Below are 19,865 nucleotides of genomic sequence, written 5' to 3'. Positions count from 1 at the left end.
GTGCCAGGAAGTCCACAAAGCCACCGCTGGTAAGGTGTGAGGGTCACTCGACAATGAGCCCCTACTCCACTCAACGCCACTCAGGCTGTTTCAAGGATGAAGGCAGGAGCTTGGCTTGAATCGATAAAAACTCCAAGCCTCAGGTTTCTTTACTCGATGAAGCCCAGGGCAGTCCCCTCCAAGCCCCAAACTCTAACATCCCCATCCCCACAGCTTCTGTGGTACAGCCCTACTTATTCCGGTCCTTCGTGCCCTCTTCTCTCTTCAGCGTCTTGGTTTGTCCCACTCCGAACTACACTTTCCCGTGTCCTGTGCCGCGAGATGCTGACCACTGGGTATCTGCAGCGTGATAGCAGGGCGTTCCAGGCCGAAGCTGGCAGGACGCAGATCTGTGAGCTGGCACGCGGGGCGGAACTGCTAGCCCTGGCCTAAGGCCAGGCGGGGGCGGAGCTCGGACGAGGGCGGGGAGGCTTCACGGTTCCGCCCCCCAGCTGAGCCAGACCGGGGTCCTGGAACTTGCCAGCTCAGAGGTTCTAGCAGCAGCCGGCGCGCTTCTCTGGTTGCAGCTTGGGCGGCTCCGGCGGCTCCTGTAGTGGGCGGCTAGGGGCAAGCCGGGATGGACTGCGGACGGGCGACGTGATCAGCCTGTACGCGGAACCACGCCGCCGGCCGCACTGGCTCAAGAGTCTACTGTGTGGGTGCGGGCGCACGCCAGACACAGACCCGGCGGGAGCATGCGGGGTGCGGCGTGGGCGGCCCGCAGGCGCGCGGGGCAGCAGTGGCTTCGGTCCCCGGGCCCTGGGCCCGGCCCGCCCCCGCTGCTGCTGCTGCTACTGCTGCTGGGCGGCGCGAGCGCGCAGTACTCCAGCGACCTGTGCAGCTGGAAGGGGAGGTGAGTCTTGCCGGCGATTCCAGCGTGGATTGCCTTGACCTGGCCCAGAGCTCTCGGCTATGAGATGCACAGCTGCTGGTGGTGGCAGGGTAGGGGCCGCGGATCCTGGCCAAGCCGGGTGACCCCCGCCCTAGCCCTGGTTTCAGAACAAAAGAGTTGGCGGAGTCTGGGTCCCGTCTCGGAAGACGCCCACTCTCCGTGCGCGTATCTCTGCCCTTGTGGGTTTTCCTGAACTCCACCGGTTGCGGGTTCGGCGCTCCAAAGGTTGGGATTTCTGACCCCTGGGGAAGCCTGTGCATGTCGAGAAGGACAGATGTGGTGCGGAGAGCGCAGAGTCCAAACGCGACCGGTATAGGCTCCAGCACCAGTCGCATCTGTGGGGCAACCAGACTGGGTCGACACCTGTCCGCTGCCAAATGCAGTAGGGTAGAGCCCCGCACCCGCTCGGTGAAGGTCAAGCCGCCCTTGGCAGCCGGGCGCGGGGTTCCCGTGACACCCCCTCTAGTCCCCTTCAGCAGTGACAGCCAAAGACTTTTTGTTGTTGTTTTAACTGAAGTGTGACGTGTGGAAAGGAGCGCAAGTCACAAGTGTGCGCGGGCGGGATGCCTGAGGAGTAATAGCTGCTCTGGACACTGAGGGCGTGTCAGGCACAGCGGCCGGCCCCCTCTCTTTGCAGAGCCAGTTTTATACACTGCAAGTTGCCAGTTCAGCGGTTTGCCTAGCGCGCTGCGCAGATGCGGGTCTCGGCTGAAAACGTGGGCTGGGGCGGTGGTAGGGGTCTGGTGTGGCTCATCGGATGGGCAGGGCGCCTGCGCAGGCCTGTGGAGGTACATGATCTGGTCTGATGCACAGACTACAGTGTAGAGAGCTCATGCCGGCAGTGTGTGATGGATGGTTTTGGTGAAGAGGGTTTCCTGAGAAGGCTAGATGTTGAACGGTGCCCAGGCTCTGTGTAAGCAGGGCACCAATAGTTATCTTGTACACTTACAGTGCCTAACTTTCTGAGGGAACCACGGAGTCCACAATCAACCCTCATAACGACTCCTACTGGAGTGCTTGCACTGGAAGGTTGAGCCCTGCCTCCTGAGAGCTCCTGCCCCTCATTTCAGGGAGTTTTAGCTCTCTCTCCAGTAGAAATCCCTTCTGTCTGGTTAGAGCAGGGAGTCAATAGAGCTTGGGCAGACAAGGGCAGATGGGATCTGGGGGAGGACTGGCCTCGGGAATGCTGGCGCCGTCACAGAGCTGGCCATGAGCCTGTGATGTTGAGCTCTTATGGGGCTGCCCTTTTCCCGATGGTAATTAGCTCTCTGCTCACAGCCTGCACTGCTGAATCAGTGTACTCTAGCCTCAGGTCTTGGGGTGCCTTGTTCCAGCAGACCAAAACCAGAAACCGAACTCCGACACTTGATTTTCTTCCAGGTTCTCAGAAGACTGTGTGCCTCAAAGAACACCTTCCTCTGAGCCCAGGGATCTGTGGTGAGGGGTGACCTTCCCCTAGCTAGTGAGGGCTTGAGTATAGATAAACTAAAAGACACCTTTTTCTGTGGGTCCACTCTCACATTGTTGCTTCCAATTAAGTGGAACCAGATGACTAACACATAATGCATGTGACTGCTGGGATGGCAGCAGTCAAACTCATGTCTGGGCATTGTGAGCTGGCTATCTGTCCCATTGGATTCCCTCTCTCCCCTGACCACCTCCAGAGCCAGGTCCAGGGCCTCCAGTTGTGTGTAAGCTGTGGGAAGTGTCCAGTAACTGGTCACACTTATACCTACCTGAGCCTCCTCCCCATCACCACAAACTCATTCCTATTCTGAGATTCCCTGGAGGGCCTTTTCCCAAGGCATAGCCTGGCAGAGGACAGCTGAAGACACCTGGTAGTTGTAAGTAGGTAGCTGGGATTGGGAGAACACATAAAGAGTCCCTTGTGTTATAGCCATTGCCCCCACTTATAAGTACACTTCACAGGTCAGTTTACTACTGCCTAGCATGCTGGTGTGCTTGCTATTCCACAGTGTTTGTGAATTCCCTCCCCCCAAGAAGTCTAGAATAAATCATTGGGTGGAGCAAGCCTCAGAATGTTGGATTCTGGCCTCTGATAGAAAGGGAATTGGTTTCCATAGCAGTGGCCACACCATTTAACACATGTAGGCTCTAGGTGTTTCCAAGAAATCAAATTGGAAATTTTGAAATCCATTTCTCTGTTTATTAGCCAGTGACATAAAGGTGGACCATGAACTTTCCCACTATTACCAGCAGGCACATGGCAGGTATAGTCACACCTGGGCTGTCTTGCAAGGTAGGGAATGAAAGGCAAAACTTAGCAGAGCTTTTAGGTTTCACTTGGACCCAAAACGTTTCTAGAGACCCTTGTCTTGTCCCCATATGAGCAGTGTACCTGAACAAGCCCTGCTCACATCAGTGAGTCCTCATACCAACCTGGAATTTACACGTTGTCTCACAAGGCCACTCAAATGTGTGTTCATCTGGGTAGTGACCCTTGCTGATGGAAAACAAAACAAAACAAAACATTGTGCTGGTGATATGGCTTAATGGTATAGTGCTTGTCCAGCATGTGCTAGTGTGAAAGACATTGCATTGTTCCTCAGGACAAACACACACCCATACTCACCATTTATTCAGTTTAATCTATGATCAAATAAGCCTTGTCAATTTTATGGTGTAGACTAGGATCAGTTCTGTCCATATTGTAGCTTAATCACAGCAGTGGAACGTGATTGCTTCATTTTGTGTAGCTGGTGTGTCATATACATCTCATGAAGATGGTAAAGTCCTGTTGATCAATAGTCACTTAGGATGTGTTTGTGTTTATGGTGTGGGGTGTTAGAAATGGAAATTTAGGGTACTAGGTGTCTCAGTGGGAACCTGCATGCCTGGTCTTGACTTCTTTAAAGCTGTGTCTGTCTGGTCCTAGGCTGAGGGTCCCTTTACTTTAGTCCCTACTTCTCTAAACATGGATTATGCACACTGCACTAGTTTTGATGTGAAATCTCTTGTTGGCCTGAATATTTTAAGAGAGTAGGAGGGAAGATTCTTGCTTGTCCTGGGAAGGACACTAATCCTTCCCTTAGCTAGTGAGGCCTGAGTAGAGGTGAGCTAACAGGTACCTTGTTTCCGTGGGTACTCTGCCCTCATGTTGTTCTTTCTAAATAAGTGGAATGCAATGGATACCACATAATGCATGTGGCTGCTGGGATGGCAGCCCCTAATCTGGGCGTTGTGGGCTGGCTGGGCTCCTTCTGCCTCTGCCTATGTTGTGGATGGAGGATAGTCTTCCCCTTTATCCACCTCTGCTGTACTGAAGCTCAGTGGTCTGGGGCCCACAGAACCTCTGTAGTGAGACTGCCACCCTCTTGATCCTCAGGAAGCAAAACCTCATGCTGGGTGCTTTATATGGAAGAGAGTTGAGGTTTGTGACTGGCCTGGTGCAAGTATCAGCTGTCTCTTGATGCTGGAGACAGGAAAGAAAAAAAAAACACAACAATTAGGTGTCAGCCATGTGTATCAGCTACTCACCATTTAGTCTAATTTTCACATAATGATATAATTATGCCCATTCCTACATAGGTGTCAGATGAGCTTGTGTGAGTTTTATTGACTGTAATTTCTAAGTTTGTTCTACATGTGTGTCTTGCTAGTGCTGGCTGTTGCCTGGCCCAGGGCTTTGTTGGGGGGTGGGAAGCAGGTCAGGAGGGGTTCACCCTCAATGCTTTTCTCTGATGTGGTCTGTGGGGTGACTTACAGTCCTAGACTACTGAAGTCCTTTTATACAAAATGAGGTTTGGGAGGGCGGAAGCATGAGTCACTAGCAGTAAAGGTATGGCATGGGTTACACATTTTTGCCCTTGCAGAAAGGATTTCTGGTAACTCACTCAGGCTAGGTTCTGGATATAACTTTTTTATTTTGCATAAAAATCCTAAGAATGTGGGTGAACCTGTCTGAGATCTGATCAGAACCAAACTCATGTAATAGAACTCTTAGCTGAAGTCACTGGTTTCTTTCCAAGACCACTTGTGGTTATGACGTAACCTTAGCAACAGGCTGACTTTTGCTTTTTAGTCTGAGCAGGAGAAACTACTACATTTTCAGCAGCTTCAATTTTTCAAAAACAATACTGCCTCCCAAGGGCATAGCATACTACATGCCTCCTTTCATTTGGCATTTGTGAGGTTAAATTATTACTTTAGGAATCCCATCCAAAGGTCCTTATACTTCTCTCCATCCCCTGCCCCAGGGATGTTTCCTTTGCCCTTATAATGAACTCTGCTTTAATGGCCCTTGGGTTTATTTATTTATTTTTTAAATATGATTGGTGTTATAAAAACTCCAGGTTTGAAAATGAATGAAAAATGGTCAGATCATTGGCTTAAGGAAAATCAAAATCTCTTATTCCTTGTGGCTAACTCCTCCGGCTGGTTTGGAAGTTGCTCTCTGGAGTATATTATTACATATGTAGTATACCCATGACATCTCTACATGTAAGGTTTCATCTTTCACTCCCTTGAGTGGTTTGAAACCTTGGCTAGTGTAGTAGTCCTGTTGGTCTCCTTTGCTCCATGTCTTGGAAACAAAGTTACAGAGCATCCTTGCTGTAACTTCCTGGTGTCATTTCCTTGGCTAAGGAACCGACTTAGACTCTGGTGCCCTGAGTGCAGCCTGGGTAGTATCTAGGGGCTGGGGAGCCAGCGTGGCCTGTACCATCAGAGCTTTGGCCTGGCTCAGTTTGACTCTTGGAGTAGGTCCAGTGGCAGCTAAGAGAGGTGGGTACCTGAACATGTGTCAGGTGAGTGAGGTTCTATGTGGGGTGAACGCATATGGGGATCTTTGCTGTGAGGTCCTGTCTGACTCTGTCCCCTCTTCCCACAGTGGGCTGACCCGAGAAGCACATAGCAAGGAGGTAGAGCAGGTGTACCTGCGCTGCTCAGCAGGCTCTGTGGAGTGGATGTACCCAACTGGGGCGCTCATTGTTAACCTGCGGCCCAACACCTTCTCACCTGCCAGGAACCTCACTGTGTGCATCAAGCCTTTCAGGGACTCCTCTGGGGCCAATATTTATTTGGAAAAAACTGGAGAACTGAAACTGTTGGTGCGGGACATCGGTGGTGAACCTGGCCAGGTGCATTGCTTCAGCCTGGAGCAGGGTGGCCTATTTGTAGAGGCAACACCCCAACAGGACATTAGCAGGAGGACCACAGGCTTCCAGTATGAGCTGATGAGTGGGCAGAGGGGACTGGACCTGCATGTGCTGTCTGGTGAGTACCCTGTTCAGGGCTAGCATGGGCTAGCTAATGAATAGTCCTGCTGCTTATTCTCATGTAACATTAGAACTTCTCATAGTCTGATTTTCTCCTACCTTCTCCCTTGTTCACTTCTGTGAAACTTTCCTGTGTCTGTGACTTCAATGTGGCATGCTTGTCCCATGAACCCTTTGTCCAACTGAGGCTCTGCAAGGTAAAAGATATTGGACCTTAAAATTAATGCAGCCTTTTCAACCAAGACCCCCTTTAAGAAGATTTCTGGTTGTGGTGTACCTTTAGGCCCCTGGAGCTTCTGACTTGAGGGAAGTGAGGTGGTAGGAGGCTGTGTTCCATAAGAATGGCTTATAGTCTGATCCCTAAAGGACTCTTTACAACTCATTTGAGATGGGGCTTCTATAAACCGGCTTGGGTTTTTAGTGTCTGCCATAACATTGAAATAGTTTTGGGTGGGGAGCATAAAGCTGTGATATCCAAGAGGCTTTTGTGGATGGATATTAGTCAGGATTGAGAAAACCACATAATGTCTCGAAGGAGAGCACAGCTGCCCAGCTCTATCTCTACAAGATAGAGCCAGGAAACTGATGGAGAGACTGGTAAGTACCTAGGGTCTGAGACTGAGAAAGAGAGGTGTGTAGCCAGGTACCTGCTAGAGATTGAGGTAGGTGGGCCTGGGAGGTGCTCCCCACTGGGACAGAATAGCAGCCTCAGGAACCAATGCAGGGTCAGCTCTAGATAGTGATTGATGATGAGGTTCTGGTACACATTTCTCCAAGACCAGGTTACTGCCAGATGAGGCAATATGTGTGCCATAACTGAAGCTGTGGGCTTGGCTTTGTTTTTATTTGTTTGTTTTGACAAAAGCAGATGTTTTCTTGTGTGACAGGCAAGTTGCATCAAGGATTGTGTGGCTTTGTTGGTGGATAGTAGAGAGATGTTGGCATCAGGACATTAGGGAAAGGCAGGTCTCACCTCTTGTGCTGTGATCCATTAGGGTCTTACTTCTTTGATCATAAATGAGGATGACTGATAGATCCCAAGAGCTGCCCTCTCCTCCCTGTCCCTTACTGCCTGTAGCTTATATGTCCATACTTTCAGGCTAAAGGTGGGAGACCTGTGGGGGTCAGTTGTGTGGCCTCAGCTTTTCCTGGGGTTTCAGGAAGGCAGTAGCCCTGGCATAGGTATTTAGCTGTAGTCCTGTATTTAGTACTCTATGTACCTCTCAGGCTACAGGATCTCACACAAGGCAGTGTACCAGGTAAAATGTCATGCTATCCCTGTACCTAGGACTTTGTTGTGTTTGAGCCTCAGGGTTCCCTCACGATCCTAAAACATACACCTGGTTGGCTCTGAATGTCTGAAATCAAACCTGCAGTAACTTTTCACACCTTTCCAATGTCAGTCACTACACAACTATCAGAACTCAGTACAGGGTCTCAGACTAAGGTGGCTATGAGCTCTGGCCCAATCCTAACATTGCCTGAAAACAGTCAATAGACATGTGTATTACCTAAAGCTGGGTGCCACCCTTCCTAGGGAGCACCACCTAAGTCTCAGAGTTAAGATGGTCTCAACCTGGATATTTGGCTTTCTTGAACAATGGGGATCATGGGCTGTTAGTGCCTAAGGAATGGGTATATATTGTAGAATGTTAGTGCTGGCCATTGTCCTGCTCAGACTGGGCCAGTGGCAGGCTTTTCCTCTTCTGCTCTGGCCTTGGTGCAGTTTCAGAAATAAGATATAAGCCAAAGTTAAGGCAGTATCAGTCAGAGAAGAAAGAGTACACCTGACCTGGATGGTTGTGCCAGAGGCAGACAAACTCTTAGATGAATCAGTTCTCATTTGTGCTGACTTAATAGAACAGTGGTGCCATGGGTTGGAACCCAGTCAAGAGTGCATGAGAGAATGTGTGAGTGTGCATCTGTGTGGGATCCTGCATGTGTGCATGTGAGCCTTGCTCCTCACCCAGAAAGGAGGGAACCTGCCACTGCTCTAGGATAGTTTCACAGTATTAGCTTCATGTCCACTAGGATTGTGTAGTTGACTTGTGAGCTGCATCAGAATAGAAAGACGCAGAGCAGTGGGGTACAGTGCTCTTCCAGGGGCATAGATAGATCATTTGAGAGGTGACCCCAGCTTCTGGGATGCTGGATTTGGCTGCTTGCCCTACATCTGCTGCCCCTGTGGCCTTGCTCAGGATATCTGAGCAGTGGCACTACCTCTGACCCTTAGGGAAATCTGGCAGAATACTAAAGGCCCTACATCTGACTACAGATAAAACTCCATCTAGAGGCTGACCTCCCTTGGCTCAACTATGTGGGAGAAATGACTGTGGGGTGAACAGCAAGAGTGAAATTCTGTCTGGTCCAGGGAAAAGGTACAGCTTGGTGGGTTCTGGTTCCATTCCATCCTGGCTGGCTCATGACTTTGGTCATTGCTGTGGAACTCTGAGAGAGGCCAAGTGAGGGGGGTGGTCACAACAGTGGCTTTTCAGACACACAGCTAAAGAGGTGGACAGCAGGACACTTTTCATTTGCCATTGCTGTTACTGGCTCATAGGGCTCACAGGATGGAACTTATTGCTTCTGAGCATGTCTGCTTATTCTTTTTAAATCCTGGTCTGCTTGTTGCTACTAGGCTTGAGGATCTACATGGAGCCCCACTGCCCAGGCCTCTTTGGTAGACTCAGAGTTCAAGCGTGGCCCTGATGGTGTCAGGGTTGATGGCTATGTCTTTTTTGTTTGTTTTGTTGAGACAGTGTCTCTCTGTTATGTAGCTTTGGCTGTCCTTAAACTCACTATGTAGACCAGACTGTCCTTAAACTCTGCCTCTAGAGTACTGGGATTAAAGATGTATACCACCATGCCCAGCGGTGGCCATGTCTTGAAGTGGAAAGAAGCATTGTGTCCTGGAAGCTGAAGAGCAAAGGGCATAGTCTTTGGAGCTATGCATCCTTTGGTCGGTTCTTGCCTTGATGGTTTCTCAGGCATCTGTAATTATCTTGTAATTTTTTTTTTGTCTTAACCCTCTTCCAACCTTGGATAAAGAAGGGTGTTGTCTCCACTGACTTCCTTGCTAGGATGAAGGGTTCAGAGAACCCTTTGGTCATCATCCTTCTGGTAGAAACTGGTGATGTTGATCATTGAAGAAGCCTAGGCCTCAACTCCTAGTTTTGCTTCTCTGTTCCTGTTAAATCACTGTACCCACCATCTGTCACAAAGTATACTAGGGATCTTAAAGGGCTTTGGTGTGTAATGTTTTTGCTTTGGAACTGTATGTGTCATCCTGGCTGTTCTTGTTAGGCAGAGTTGCCCACACATCAGTTGGTCGGGCTTACAAGGTCTGCACACCCTCCTAGCATCCATCCAGCAATTCTTGCCTGAGTTTGCTTTCCCTGTTTTCCTCCCTTTTGGCATCTGTGCCCAGACTGAGTCCTTACCTGACTCTTTGGGTGTCCTCAGGAGGCTCCCTTAGATTCTGTTTCTTTATCCTCATTTTATTTCTTTTATGCACTTTCCTGCCTAGTTTCCTAAGTGGCTCCCAGGAAATGTGATGCCAGCATCGGCAACCAGCACATTTTATAGCTGCTTTGAACTTGATTGTTTAATAATTCTTCCTAGATTGAGGTCTTTATCATCCACATTGAGTTTCTGCATAAGTGAAACTCAGGATTTGAACAGGGATGCTTCCAGGTGGGCTGCTAACTCACAGCACCGACTCAGTGAGGCTTGTTCAGGTCTGTGGGCTGACTAGCCTGACATCTCCTGCAAGTAGTTGTGAGCCAGGGCAAGCACAAATGAAGGGGATGATCTCTAAGTGTTCTCTGCAGCTGTTACCTGAGGTCTGAGCACATGTGATTCACAGAGAGGGCAAAATTCATGGACTTGTTTCAGGCTACATCCCCACGCCTAGGCTCCCCGCCTCCCAGACCCTCTCTGCTGCAAGTTGCTGTCCTAGTTCAACTTAGGTAACTGTCAACTCTGAGGTGCTTTAGGGTAGCTTCTGGGGACTCTTGCCTCCAACTCTTAGCCCTGTGAGGCCTTGACCCTCAACCCTTTCCCTAACCTCTGCTGTTTTCCATCCTGAAGGGGACCCTCAGGTGGGCTGTGGTCACTGGTCAGGTGCCAACCAGGGTGGACTTACCAGAGTACTGTGCTCTGAGTGTAATGTTGCCCAAAATGTTAGGCCCTGAGGTCTCCTGTACTCAGGCCCTGTTTATGCTCTAGATCAAACCAACCCATGTCTACTCACATGAGCCACTGGTTCCTAGTCAGTGTGAGGATGAACAACATGCTGCAGAAACCACCTACCTCAACAGCTTCAGAGTTGATGGGCAGGTGACCCCCAGTGCTGGGGGCTGTGATGACGCAAACAAATATCACAGAAAGGAAAGGAGTTACAGGACAACCAGGGTTGAGGGTGGACATCCAAGGGACCAGCAATCTGCAGCTTCCAGGAGTCTGGCTGCACCCAGGTCTCCTCAGCAGAAGTCTCTGGACTGTAAAACTGACATGGGGGTGGGAGTGCTTGATTTTCTGATGGACTATGCTGATGCCAACAGGTTGTACTTGTTCCACGGCTTCTCCTTTTTTTGATAACTAAATAGAAGCCAAAGTGCTGGCAGGTGAGTGGGTGGGTGAGTCAGCAAGCACTGAAGCTGGGAGGCACCTCACTCCCTCTCTGGGGTAGGACCAAAGGATAGGGCCCCAGACACACCCAGCCCAAGGGTCCAGAGAGAGCTGTGTTTGACTGGGACACTGTAAACCCTAAGGCTTTGTCTCAGGCTTACTCTTTCAGGACCTCATAAAGCTTCTCTGAACTTCTGTTGGCCTGGAAACACTTGGCCTGCTTGCCCTCTGCCCACTTGAGTGCTGTCTTGGTTCTCCTGGGGCCAAGTCACCAGCACTCAGGGTCAGGCTGTGTGGCCTTCAGGCATGTGGATAGCATGAGTTTCTTCAAGACCAAGCTGCCCTAAGACAAGGGCTGCCCCAAAGCCTTTGCAAGGGAATGACCCCAGGGAAATATATCTACTGAGCTTTTATACCTCAGGATTTCTGTTTATTTGGTGAACTTAGCCCCAAGCAGGAAACTGAGGATAAAGCCTTAAGACATAATTCACAACAAATAACAAGCTTCCATCTTCCTGAATCCACTCTGAGTAGTCTGTGGAAAAGCTGCTGAGCCACAGTTTCTGTTCCACACTAGGGGAAGTGGGACAAAGGGCAGGAGAGGGCTATCTCTGGAGAAGTGGGTTGTATAAGTGGTTGACCAGTGGAGTATCTCATTCTAAGAGTGTATGTACCTCTGGGCTCTCTGTAGGATGCAGGCCCCAGGTTTTAGGTGTCTCAAGCCTGAGTCCTGTGAGTAGGACTCGATTTGATGGGCTTTTATAGTACATAACTTGTCCCAAGGCTCGGTAAGGCCTAGAGTAAGAGGCTAAACGGATAGCCCCAGCCCAAGACCCCATACCCACAGCAGACAGATTTTCCCACTCACTTCTACTCACCTCAACTCCAATTAACACTTCCTTTGCAGACTCTTGGCCTTGCTTCTTGTAGGAAATGCCTGGGGCAGATGGGCTGAGTGAGATTCTCCACGGGGCTATGATCTGGGGAGTAGACATCACACTACAGTAGGGAGTCTGCTTTCTGATGAGATGCCCATGCCATTTTAGGATGTGGGTATGGAAGCTAGAGGAGGGTACCTTGGGTGAGTGGTATAGGCACATAGTTTCAGTTCAGCTTGGGGATGTTTTGCATTGTAACAGTCATTTAATAACAGTTTTGTTTTGAAATGAGTAGAGTTATTACTTATTTGGAACTACACTAACAAGGTAAACAGAAGTGGCATGGAACTCCTTTGTCTGGGCTCATGTTATTGTGGCTACAGTATGAGCCAGGATGGCCAAGTGATCACCTGGAATTAGTGTCTGGCTTGACAGAAGTTGGTCTTCTTCTTCCTGCATTGCTGATCACCTCTGTGGTAGAGTTTGAGTTAGCCAGCAGTCTTACCTTGACTTTGTCTCATTCTAACATATGTCCTCAAATGTAGGGCAGGGAGTCAGGCCTTTTATATTCTGCAGTGTCAGGGCTGGGGAGGGTCTGTGACTAACCAGCATTGTCTGGGCCGTATCATCCATCCTGTTCTTTCCTCCCCAGCTCCTTGTCGGCCTTGCAGTGACACTGAGGTCCTCCTTGCCATCTGCACCAGTGACTTTGGTAAGTCTGCCCTGTGGTTGTCTTTCCAGGGTCTGAGGGCTTTCCCAAGTCAGCATTGATTTCTTTTATGTGTGTGTGTACTGGGGGTGGTGGTGCTGCTGAAGCTGCTCAACCTGGCCTCACCCTGGAATCACAGGGAACAGGGCACTGTGTGTACTAAGGCAAGTCTGCACACCATGCATGCAGGCAGAGTTGGGATTTGCATTCTAGGTGTGTCAGTGAGTTCTTACTGTGCAAAGCTCACAACCTCCTGGGGACTCTGGAAGTCCTTTAGTTCCCAGTAACATTTCAGAAGTTCAGAGGGCAGCTTGGTATGTGCCTGAGCTAGCCCCAGCTCAGAGCACTGCCCATTCTTTATCCAGGTGGTTGGGGTTTTGAAAGCCCTTTTGAAGTCAGAGATGTTTGCACAGTACCATTCTTGGTCCCAAGTCTTGGTGAGGCCTAAGATGTCCCAAGTCTTGGAGTTGGGGCTAAACTGATAGCCTGAGCCCAAGACCTCATACCCACAGCAGACAGATTTTCCCATTCACTTCTACTCACCCCAACTCCAATTATCACTTCCTTTGCAGACTCTTAGCCTTGCTTCTTGTAGGAAATGCCACTCAACCAAGGTACCCTCCCCCAGCTTCCACACCCACATCCTAAAATGACATGGGCATCTCACTAGGGACCAAGGTGGTCCTTGCTGAACTGCTGCCATAATAGTGACTACATTAAGCTGGGGCCCAGCTGGCCCTACTCAAACCCTCATCCAAAAACCAAGAACTATCACTTGGTGGGATCTTGACTCCTTATTGCTCTACTCTCTAGGCCTTAACCAACCACCCAGGTCATTCCCTGCCCCCTCCCCTCACATCATTCTTGACCTTTGAGCTGCACTGTGAAACCTGATAGGACCCAGAACTGCAGAGTATTTTGCTTATTTTTTTTTCTTACCTGAAGAGCATGTGCTGTGTAGCTGATGCTCAGTGGAATACCTTTGTCTGACATTGTCAATATCATAGATTGCTATTTATCATTGAGCTTTCTAAAGGCTACTAAGTGACAGAGTGGGTTAAAGTCCAGGTTCTAATGTCTTTGATAGCCGAGGACATGCCCAGGGTGACATGTGCTATATGTGCCTGCCATGTTGACAGTGCCCATTAGATCTGCTGACCTCTGTCCTTTTCCTCTACAGTTGTCCAAGGCTTCATCCAGGATGTCACCCATGTGCCAGAACAGCAAGCATCAGTCATCTATCTGCGCGTGAGCAGGCTCCACCGGCAGAAGAGTAGGGTCTTCCAGCCAGCTCCTGAGGGCAGTGGCCACTGGCTGGGCCATGTCACGACACTTCTGGAGTGTGGTGTACGGCCAGGGCATGGAGAATTCCTCTTCACTGGACATGTGCACTTTGGGGAGGCACAGCTTGGATGTGCCCCACGCTTTAGTGACTTTCAAAGGATGTACAAGAATGCAGAGGAGAGGGGCATAAACCCCTGTGAGATCAATATGGAGTGACTTGTAGGGTGACATGTTCTTCAAATGAGCCATGGTTTGTGTCCTCAGTTGCTCCATCAAATCCTAATAAAGGCTGCAGGGTGGTGGCATGGGCCCAGCCTGGTGCTCAAACTGGAAAGGTACATGCTGCTTTGACCCATTAGGTCTCAGCCAAGGATGCCCTGACCCATTGGAAATACTGTAAAATTCAAACTAAGTTATTATATTTTTTTGTAAAAAAAAAAAAAAAAAGAAATGTCCATAGGAAACAAATTCTTGTGTCTGAAGATGCCTTTGGTGTGCCATTTAATAGTGTTTTTAGAAAGTTAACTTTAGCCATTGCATTTGGTCTGATGTATTATTGGTGGGAGCTAAGTTGTGGTGCACAGTGATGGCTATGGTCTTCCATGGTTACCACTCAACCTTGTTATCCTTGTGATAGAAGTACATGGAACAAACACTTTATTTTCCATTCATTTTGTTTCTGATTTTTAAAGACCATCTCTGCAGCTGGCATTCTTCCCAGACTGTAGGCTGCTTCCATTCCAGAGAATAAAGACCAGATCTGAGCACACTGTAATTATCCATCTTAACCCATCAGATGGGTACCTACACTGAATCTTCTCCGCTCAGCTGTGGCACTGCTGTCCCACGACCTCTTCTTGTTCACAGGACAGTTCTGTATGGTGCTGCCTAGGTTTAGGCACATGCCCCTTTCCTGCTCCTCTCAGGCCACTGTTGCCTTCTGCATCTGTTGACACATTTTCCACTGAGCCAGTACTTGCCCTCTGACCCCAGGTTTCCCCAAATGCACACAGCCAATCTCTGGATACCAAGGGACTCACCTACTTACTGGCCTCATTTCTTCAGAGGGTGTGAGTTTTTCTGTGGTAAACAAAATCTCCACAAATTGAGGCTTAAACAGCAGGCTTTAATTCAGACAGTTCTAGAAGCCAGAATGGGTATGAGCAGGACCACATTTCCTCTGGAGATTCCAGGAGGGACATTTTAGCTTCTGGTGACTTCAGGCATCCTTGGCCTGTGACTGTTTTACTCTGGCATTGCTTTCCCTGACATGTGACTTCTGCTGTGTCAAATTTCTGTCTTAGGAGGACACAGGATATTGATTTAAGGCCCACCCTGGTGACCTCATCTTCGCATGATTATGACTCCATTTCTAACTAGGTCACGGCCAAAGGCTACAATAAATATCAAATCTAGAGGAAGAATATTCATTCCGGGGGGCTGGTGCAATACTCAGTGGTTAAGAGCACTTGCTACTCTTACAAAAGGACCTGAGTTTGGCTCCCAGCTTTCATGTTGGGTGGCTTGTAATTGTCTATAATACCAACTCCAGGTGATCTGTCAACTTCTGTCTCCACAGGCACCTGTACACACACACACACACACACACACACACACACACACACACACACACACACACACACAAATTTAAAAAGAAACAAAAAGAGACTATTCACTCCAGTATAGGGAGTTTGGGGTGGACTGCATCTAATCTCTGTGTCCCAGCTCACAGTTCTTGTCCTGCTTGATTCCTGGCTGGGACCTCATTAGTTCTTGGGAATTGCTGTCTTCTGTGCAAGTTCTGAGAACTCTGTGGCCCTTACCAGTTCCTGAGGCATGTTGAGGGGATCCCCTCCCCCTCTAGCTATGGGCCTCAAGGGTAAACAGACCCAGTTGTTTTATTTATTCACCAGGTGCTTCTTTCCATGCAGCTTCTGAGGCAAGACCAAGGAGAGACTGATACCACTGGTGTGCTAGTTTATTAGGTGTGTGCCAGCTCAACTTGAGCTGTACAGGTCTGCAGGTCACAACAAGAAACAGGTGCCCATGGGTTAGGATGTGAAGCAGCAGTTTGTGATGAGCTGGGCCCTACTCTAGCTGGTGATTATGATACCTTACGTTAGCAGGACTAGGTCACACATGACTGGGCCATGCCCAGTGGAACCTCTCCTATTTCCTCCTCTCAGCCTACAGGAAGCTGTAGAACAGGAATGATGTGTTGGCCACTACCTGTCTCTACAGAAGATTGGGGTCAGCCTTACTAGATTCAGGTGAATGACATACTCATAGGAGCCCTCAGCTTTTGACATACCTGACAGGCTGCTTGCACAAGAAGAGAGAGAGCTGGGCTTCCCAATAGGTGAAAAAATAGTCTCCATAGAGCCTTGGCTGGAGCTAGCAAAGCCCAAGAGACTGAGAGTGGCTGACATTAATGTAAACAACTCCTTACATTTAACAGGTATGTCTAGGTGAATACCTAGTTCCTTGTGGGAACTTTTCCATGGCCTAGGTTGCTTGGTACTAGGACAGAACCAGAGTTGGCGAAGGGCCATGGTACTGGGTGGGAGCCATGGTGCTAGGTGAAGCTGCCTCCTTAGAGAACCATAAAGCCCACACAGCCTTAGCAAGCACCATGAAGTTGTGGGAGCTACTCCGTGACTCATCCAGAGGTTGAAGGGGAGCTATGTAGGAGCCTCAAGTCCTGGCACACTTGTGCCCCAAATTTCACCTTTCTTACCAAATTCACATACTTTTTTCTGCCTTGTCTCCTCTGTCTCCTCTGTCTCCTCCACCTTTTCCCACACTGTGCCCTGTTCCTGCACTGTTCCCTCATCTGATACAATCCAACCCCTCCTCTCACAGTCTCCTACTGCCATACTGCCCCCTTCCCCTGAGCTGCCCCTCATACCTTACCCCTTTTCTCTACATCCCTTCCCCTCATCCCTTGTTATAGCACATACACGGCCTCCAGTTTTTCCCTCCCCCAGAACTGGTTTCTTCCTCTTGTCCCTTTGTCTTGTTCCTGCCATCTGTACTGTTTCCTATCCCTGTCCTGTCCCCACCTCCCTCATTGTCCCACTTCCTGCACTGTCCCTTCTTCTTTTACTATTCTTTTGCCTCTACTATTCCCTCTTCCTGCACTGTTCCTCCTGTATCATCCTCTCTCCTGCCTTGTTCCTTCTTCTCACTGTCCCCTCTACTGTACTGTCCACACTCGCCCAGTACTGCCTACTCTCCTTGCACTGTCCCCTGGCCCATTAATGCCTGTTCCTGCTCTCTTTCCTGTTGCCTTTTGTTATGCCCTGCTATAGGTACTAAGTGTAGACACCATGCTTCTTCTACTTCCTTTCCTTTTTAAATGTGTGGGCCACTGCTGCCTGCATCTCCTGTCTGTGTCCCAGCTCACAGGCCCTGTTCTTGGAGTTGCTGCCTCCTGGTTAAGTTCTGAGAACTCTGTGGATCTTTCCGGTTCCTTGGGCATTCTGGGGGAGCTCAGCTTCTTTGGGAGGCTGTGACTTGCCAAGTTCAGGATATGAGGACAATCTCCTGTGCATGGGTAGCCTCTTCCCTTCTCAGTCCTACCTACTGGGGCTTCATATTACAGGTAGGAAGTGGGAACATCTATGAATGCTTGTTAGGCCTTCTCCTACTGGCTGTATGCCCCAAGGAGCTCAGTGGCTGTCTGCTTCTCCTTGACAGACAGGCAAACCCTCCACCCTGTATTATCCTCACCCTCTGTACTGCACCTTCCCATGTCCCCACCCCATGCCTGGCTAGTCCCTGATATGTCCTGGACCTCATTGTAGTCCTTGTGGTACCTGCTTAGGATTCTGAATGGGATTTGCCATAGAAGTACAGCAGGCCCTCCCCCCAACCCTGTGAAACACTAGGATTAGGGTAATATCAAGCTGTTTGTGTGGGTGTCCCTGTCATGCACAGGTGGTTTCACATTGATATAGTCCCAGAGTAGTAAGAACTACAGGTAGGTGAGCTAGCTTCTCTAGGCACTATCAGCATGTCCTTCTACCTGCCTGCCTGCCTGGGAGCAGATCAGTAGCTTTTCCAAGAAAACATACATCCCTTTGGCCTCTTAGAATTGATAAGAATTGGCCATCACACTTTCATTCTTAGGAAACATGGCCCAATGTGATGCCTCTGTGTTGGAGGCAAGGAATGCCTTGTTTTCCCTGGTAATCTAGAGCCACAGACTAACAGATCTGCCTGTAGGTCACCTGCTATGGCCACACCAATGCTGCCTTTATAAGCCAGGCTGAGCTGACTCCTGCCATTGGTGCTCCTGCCCTACCCCAGTTCTCTGCCTTCTAGAGGTTTCCACAGTCTGCCAGAGCTGCAAAGACATGCCCCTGGCTTCCAGCTTTCTTCTGCCAGTCTTGCCACTTGGGTTTAAACCCTGACTCCTGCAGTTATGTTGTGCTGTAAGCAACTGATAACTTGAGTTGTTCTTGACCCATAGCCCCATAAATCCTATGTCTGGAAAGTTCTGAGTATTCTAGGTCAGAGCAGCGACTCTGAATGGATCTCTGGAATGTGTGGTGAGCATTTCCTACCCAGAGTCTCTTAGTGAGGCCACGATGTCTTAATGCAGTCAGAACCTTTCCCCAACATCAGTTTTTAAAGGATTTCACCATGATTGTAAAATTTATGCTATTAAGTAAGGGCATTTCTTAAATATTGAAAAGTTTAGAGGAGAGACAAATGCTCCCATGTAGCATGTTCATCAAGATTGTGCCAGTGTCTTTTTAATCTCCCTACACTCACTCCCTACAGCTAGTCTGTGGCTAGCCTGTGGTCACTGGCTTTGATCTCCCCTAACCCTCTGCTATGGGTTTCCTCAGGAGCACAGATACGAAGTAGCCAGAGAAAGAGAGCACACAGGCCTTTTTAAACTGTTAGTGATTCCTTTGCTTCCTGCTCTGAGATCAGTGCTTGAACCTGAGCTCAGCCAAAATTTCCAAACAGCCATTTCTATTTCTTTGTTTCATAACAGTTGTGTTTCCACCTCTATTCTGAATCTTGTCCTCCATTTTCACGGCCTGAAGTCCTGTCCTGATCCTGGGGCCTGGCATGCAAAGGACAGTTAGTTATAACTGCCCACAAGGAAAGGGGACTATTCTTGATCCTCCAGTGGTCCTAGTGCAAGCACAGAGCCCTGTAATGATGTAATGATGGAGGAGGAAAGTTGTGAGCATAGGAGTATAGGTACTTCCAGAAACCAGAACAGGTAAAGATCCAGGAACCAGGCCTGTAATACCTTGAGTTCAGGCTACTGTGACTTTGTTCAGACTTCTGAATTCTAGAGACCCGTGACAACATTTATGCTGTAGGTCTCTCAGTTGGTGGTGATAAATTTGCCGTGACATGAGTTTTTACCCACAAAATGAGACTCTCACATGCTTTCTCGGCTGAGAGGACTTGTGGAGCTCCCAGGGCTGTGGAAGAAAGAAGGCTGGCTGCTGGGAGAAGCCTGGCACCAAGGCCAGCTATCCAGGAAGGGCTGAAGGGCCAGGCTACCACAGCTTCTGGACCACATTACCTAGGAGGACCTGCCCAAGGTTTAGAGATGCTTTGGTCTAACAGGTTGGGGTGGGAAGTCCTCATTAGTACTATAGCTGCAACTGCAGCTGCCACTGAGATGTGGTGGGAACTGATCCCAGCCAGACTGCATGTCTTTCTGCTGAGTAAATTTGGGGAAGGCAGCTCCTAGAGTGTTTAGTAGGAGTTAGTAATGTCTAGATCCAGCCTGGCTGTGCCCGTTCCCTTATCTACCTCTTCCATACTGTTTTGTGCTAGTTAATGTTGTACTAGTTAGGATCCTAAGAGAGCTTATAAAACCTGAGGGTCCTCCTTGCTGACCACTCATTTGACAAGTGCTGAGGGAAGGCTACTCTATGTGGCTTGTCTCAGTTCACACCTCACATTAAACCGATCATTATCATGGGTGGAAGATGGGTTACTTCAGGTACAGGGACCAGGGTCTATGGGGCTGCCATTATGTGTTTAAGATGAGTATGTGAACAGAGTCTTGGAGCTTTCCAGAGAGAGAGACTTGGCATAGCTGTGGTTCCTGTGTAAGGACCAGGTAGTCATTCTTAGGCTTTTCTGGTCTTCTGGTCTCAAGTACTTTCTCACTTTTCTGGGAGGAGTCCAAGAACCCTCCTTCCAGCCTTTCCACCTTA

General features: G+C 49.2%; 1 protein-coding gene across 1 annotated transcript; it reads left to right on the top strand.

Moving 5' to 3' along the window:
• The first annotated feature begins 264 nt into the window (after positions 1–264).
• Metrnl (meteorin like, glial cell differentiation regulator) lies at positions 265–15,083 on the top strand. Its single transcript, XM_036194473.1, has 4 exons — positions 265–892; positions 5,781–6,166; positions 12,328–12,387; positions 13,565–15,083. The coding sequence occupies exons 1-4, from the start codon at positions 735–737 to the stop codon at positions 13,882–13,884; spliced, it is 924 nt and encodes a 307-aa protein (XP_036050366.1). The 5' UTR covers positions 265–734; the 3' UTR covers positions 13,885–15,083.
• The last annotated feature ends 4,782 nt before the right edge of the window (positions 15,084–19,865 follow it).

This window comes from Onychomys torridus, chromosome 8, assembly GCF_903995425.1.
Source record: "Onychomys torridus chromosome 8, mOncTor1.1, whole genome shotgun sequence".
In the NCBI taxonomy this organism is placed as follows: domain Eukaryota; kingdom Metazoa; phylum Chordata; class Mammalia; order Rodentia; family Cricetidae; genus Onychomys; species Onychomys torridus.
This window is presented reverse-complemented; position numbering and strand designations above follow the sequence as displayed.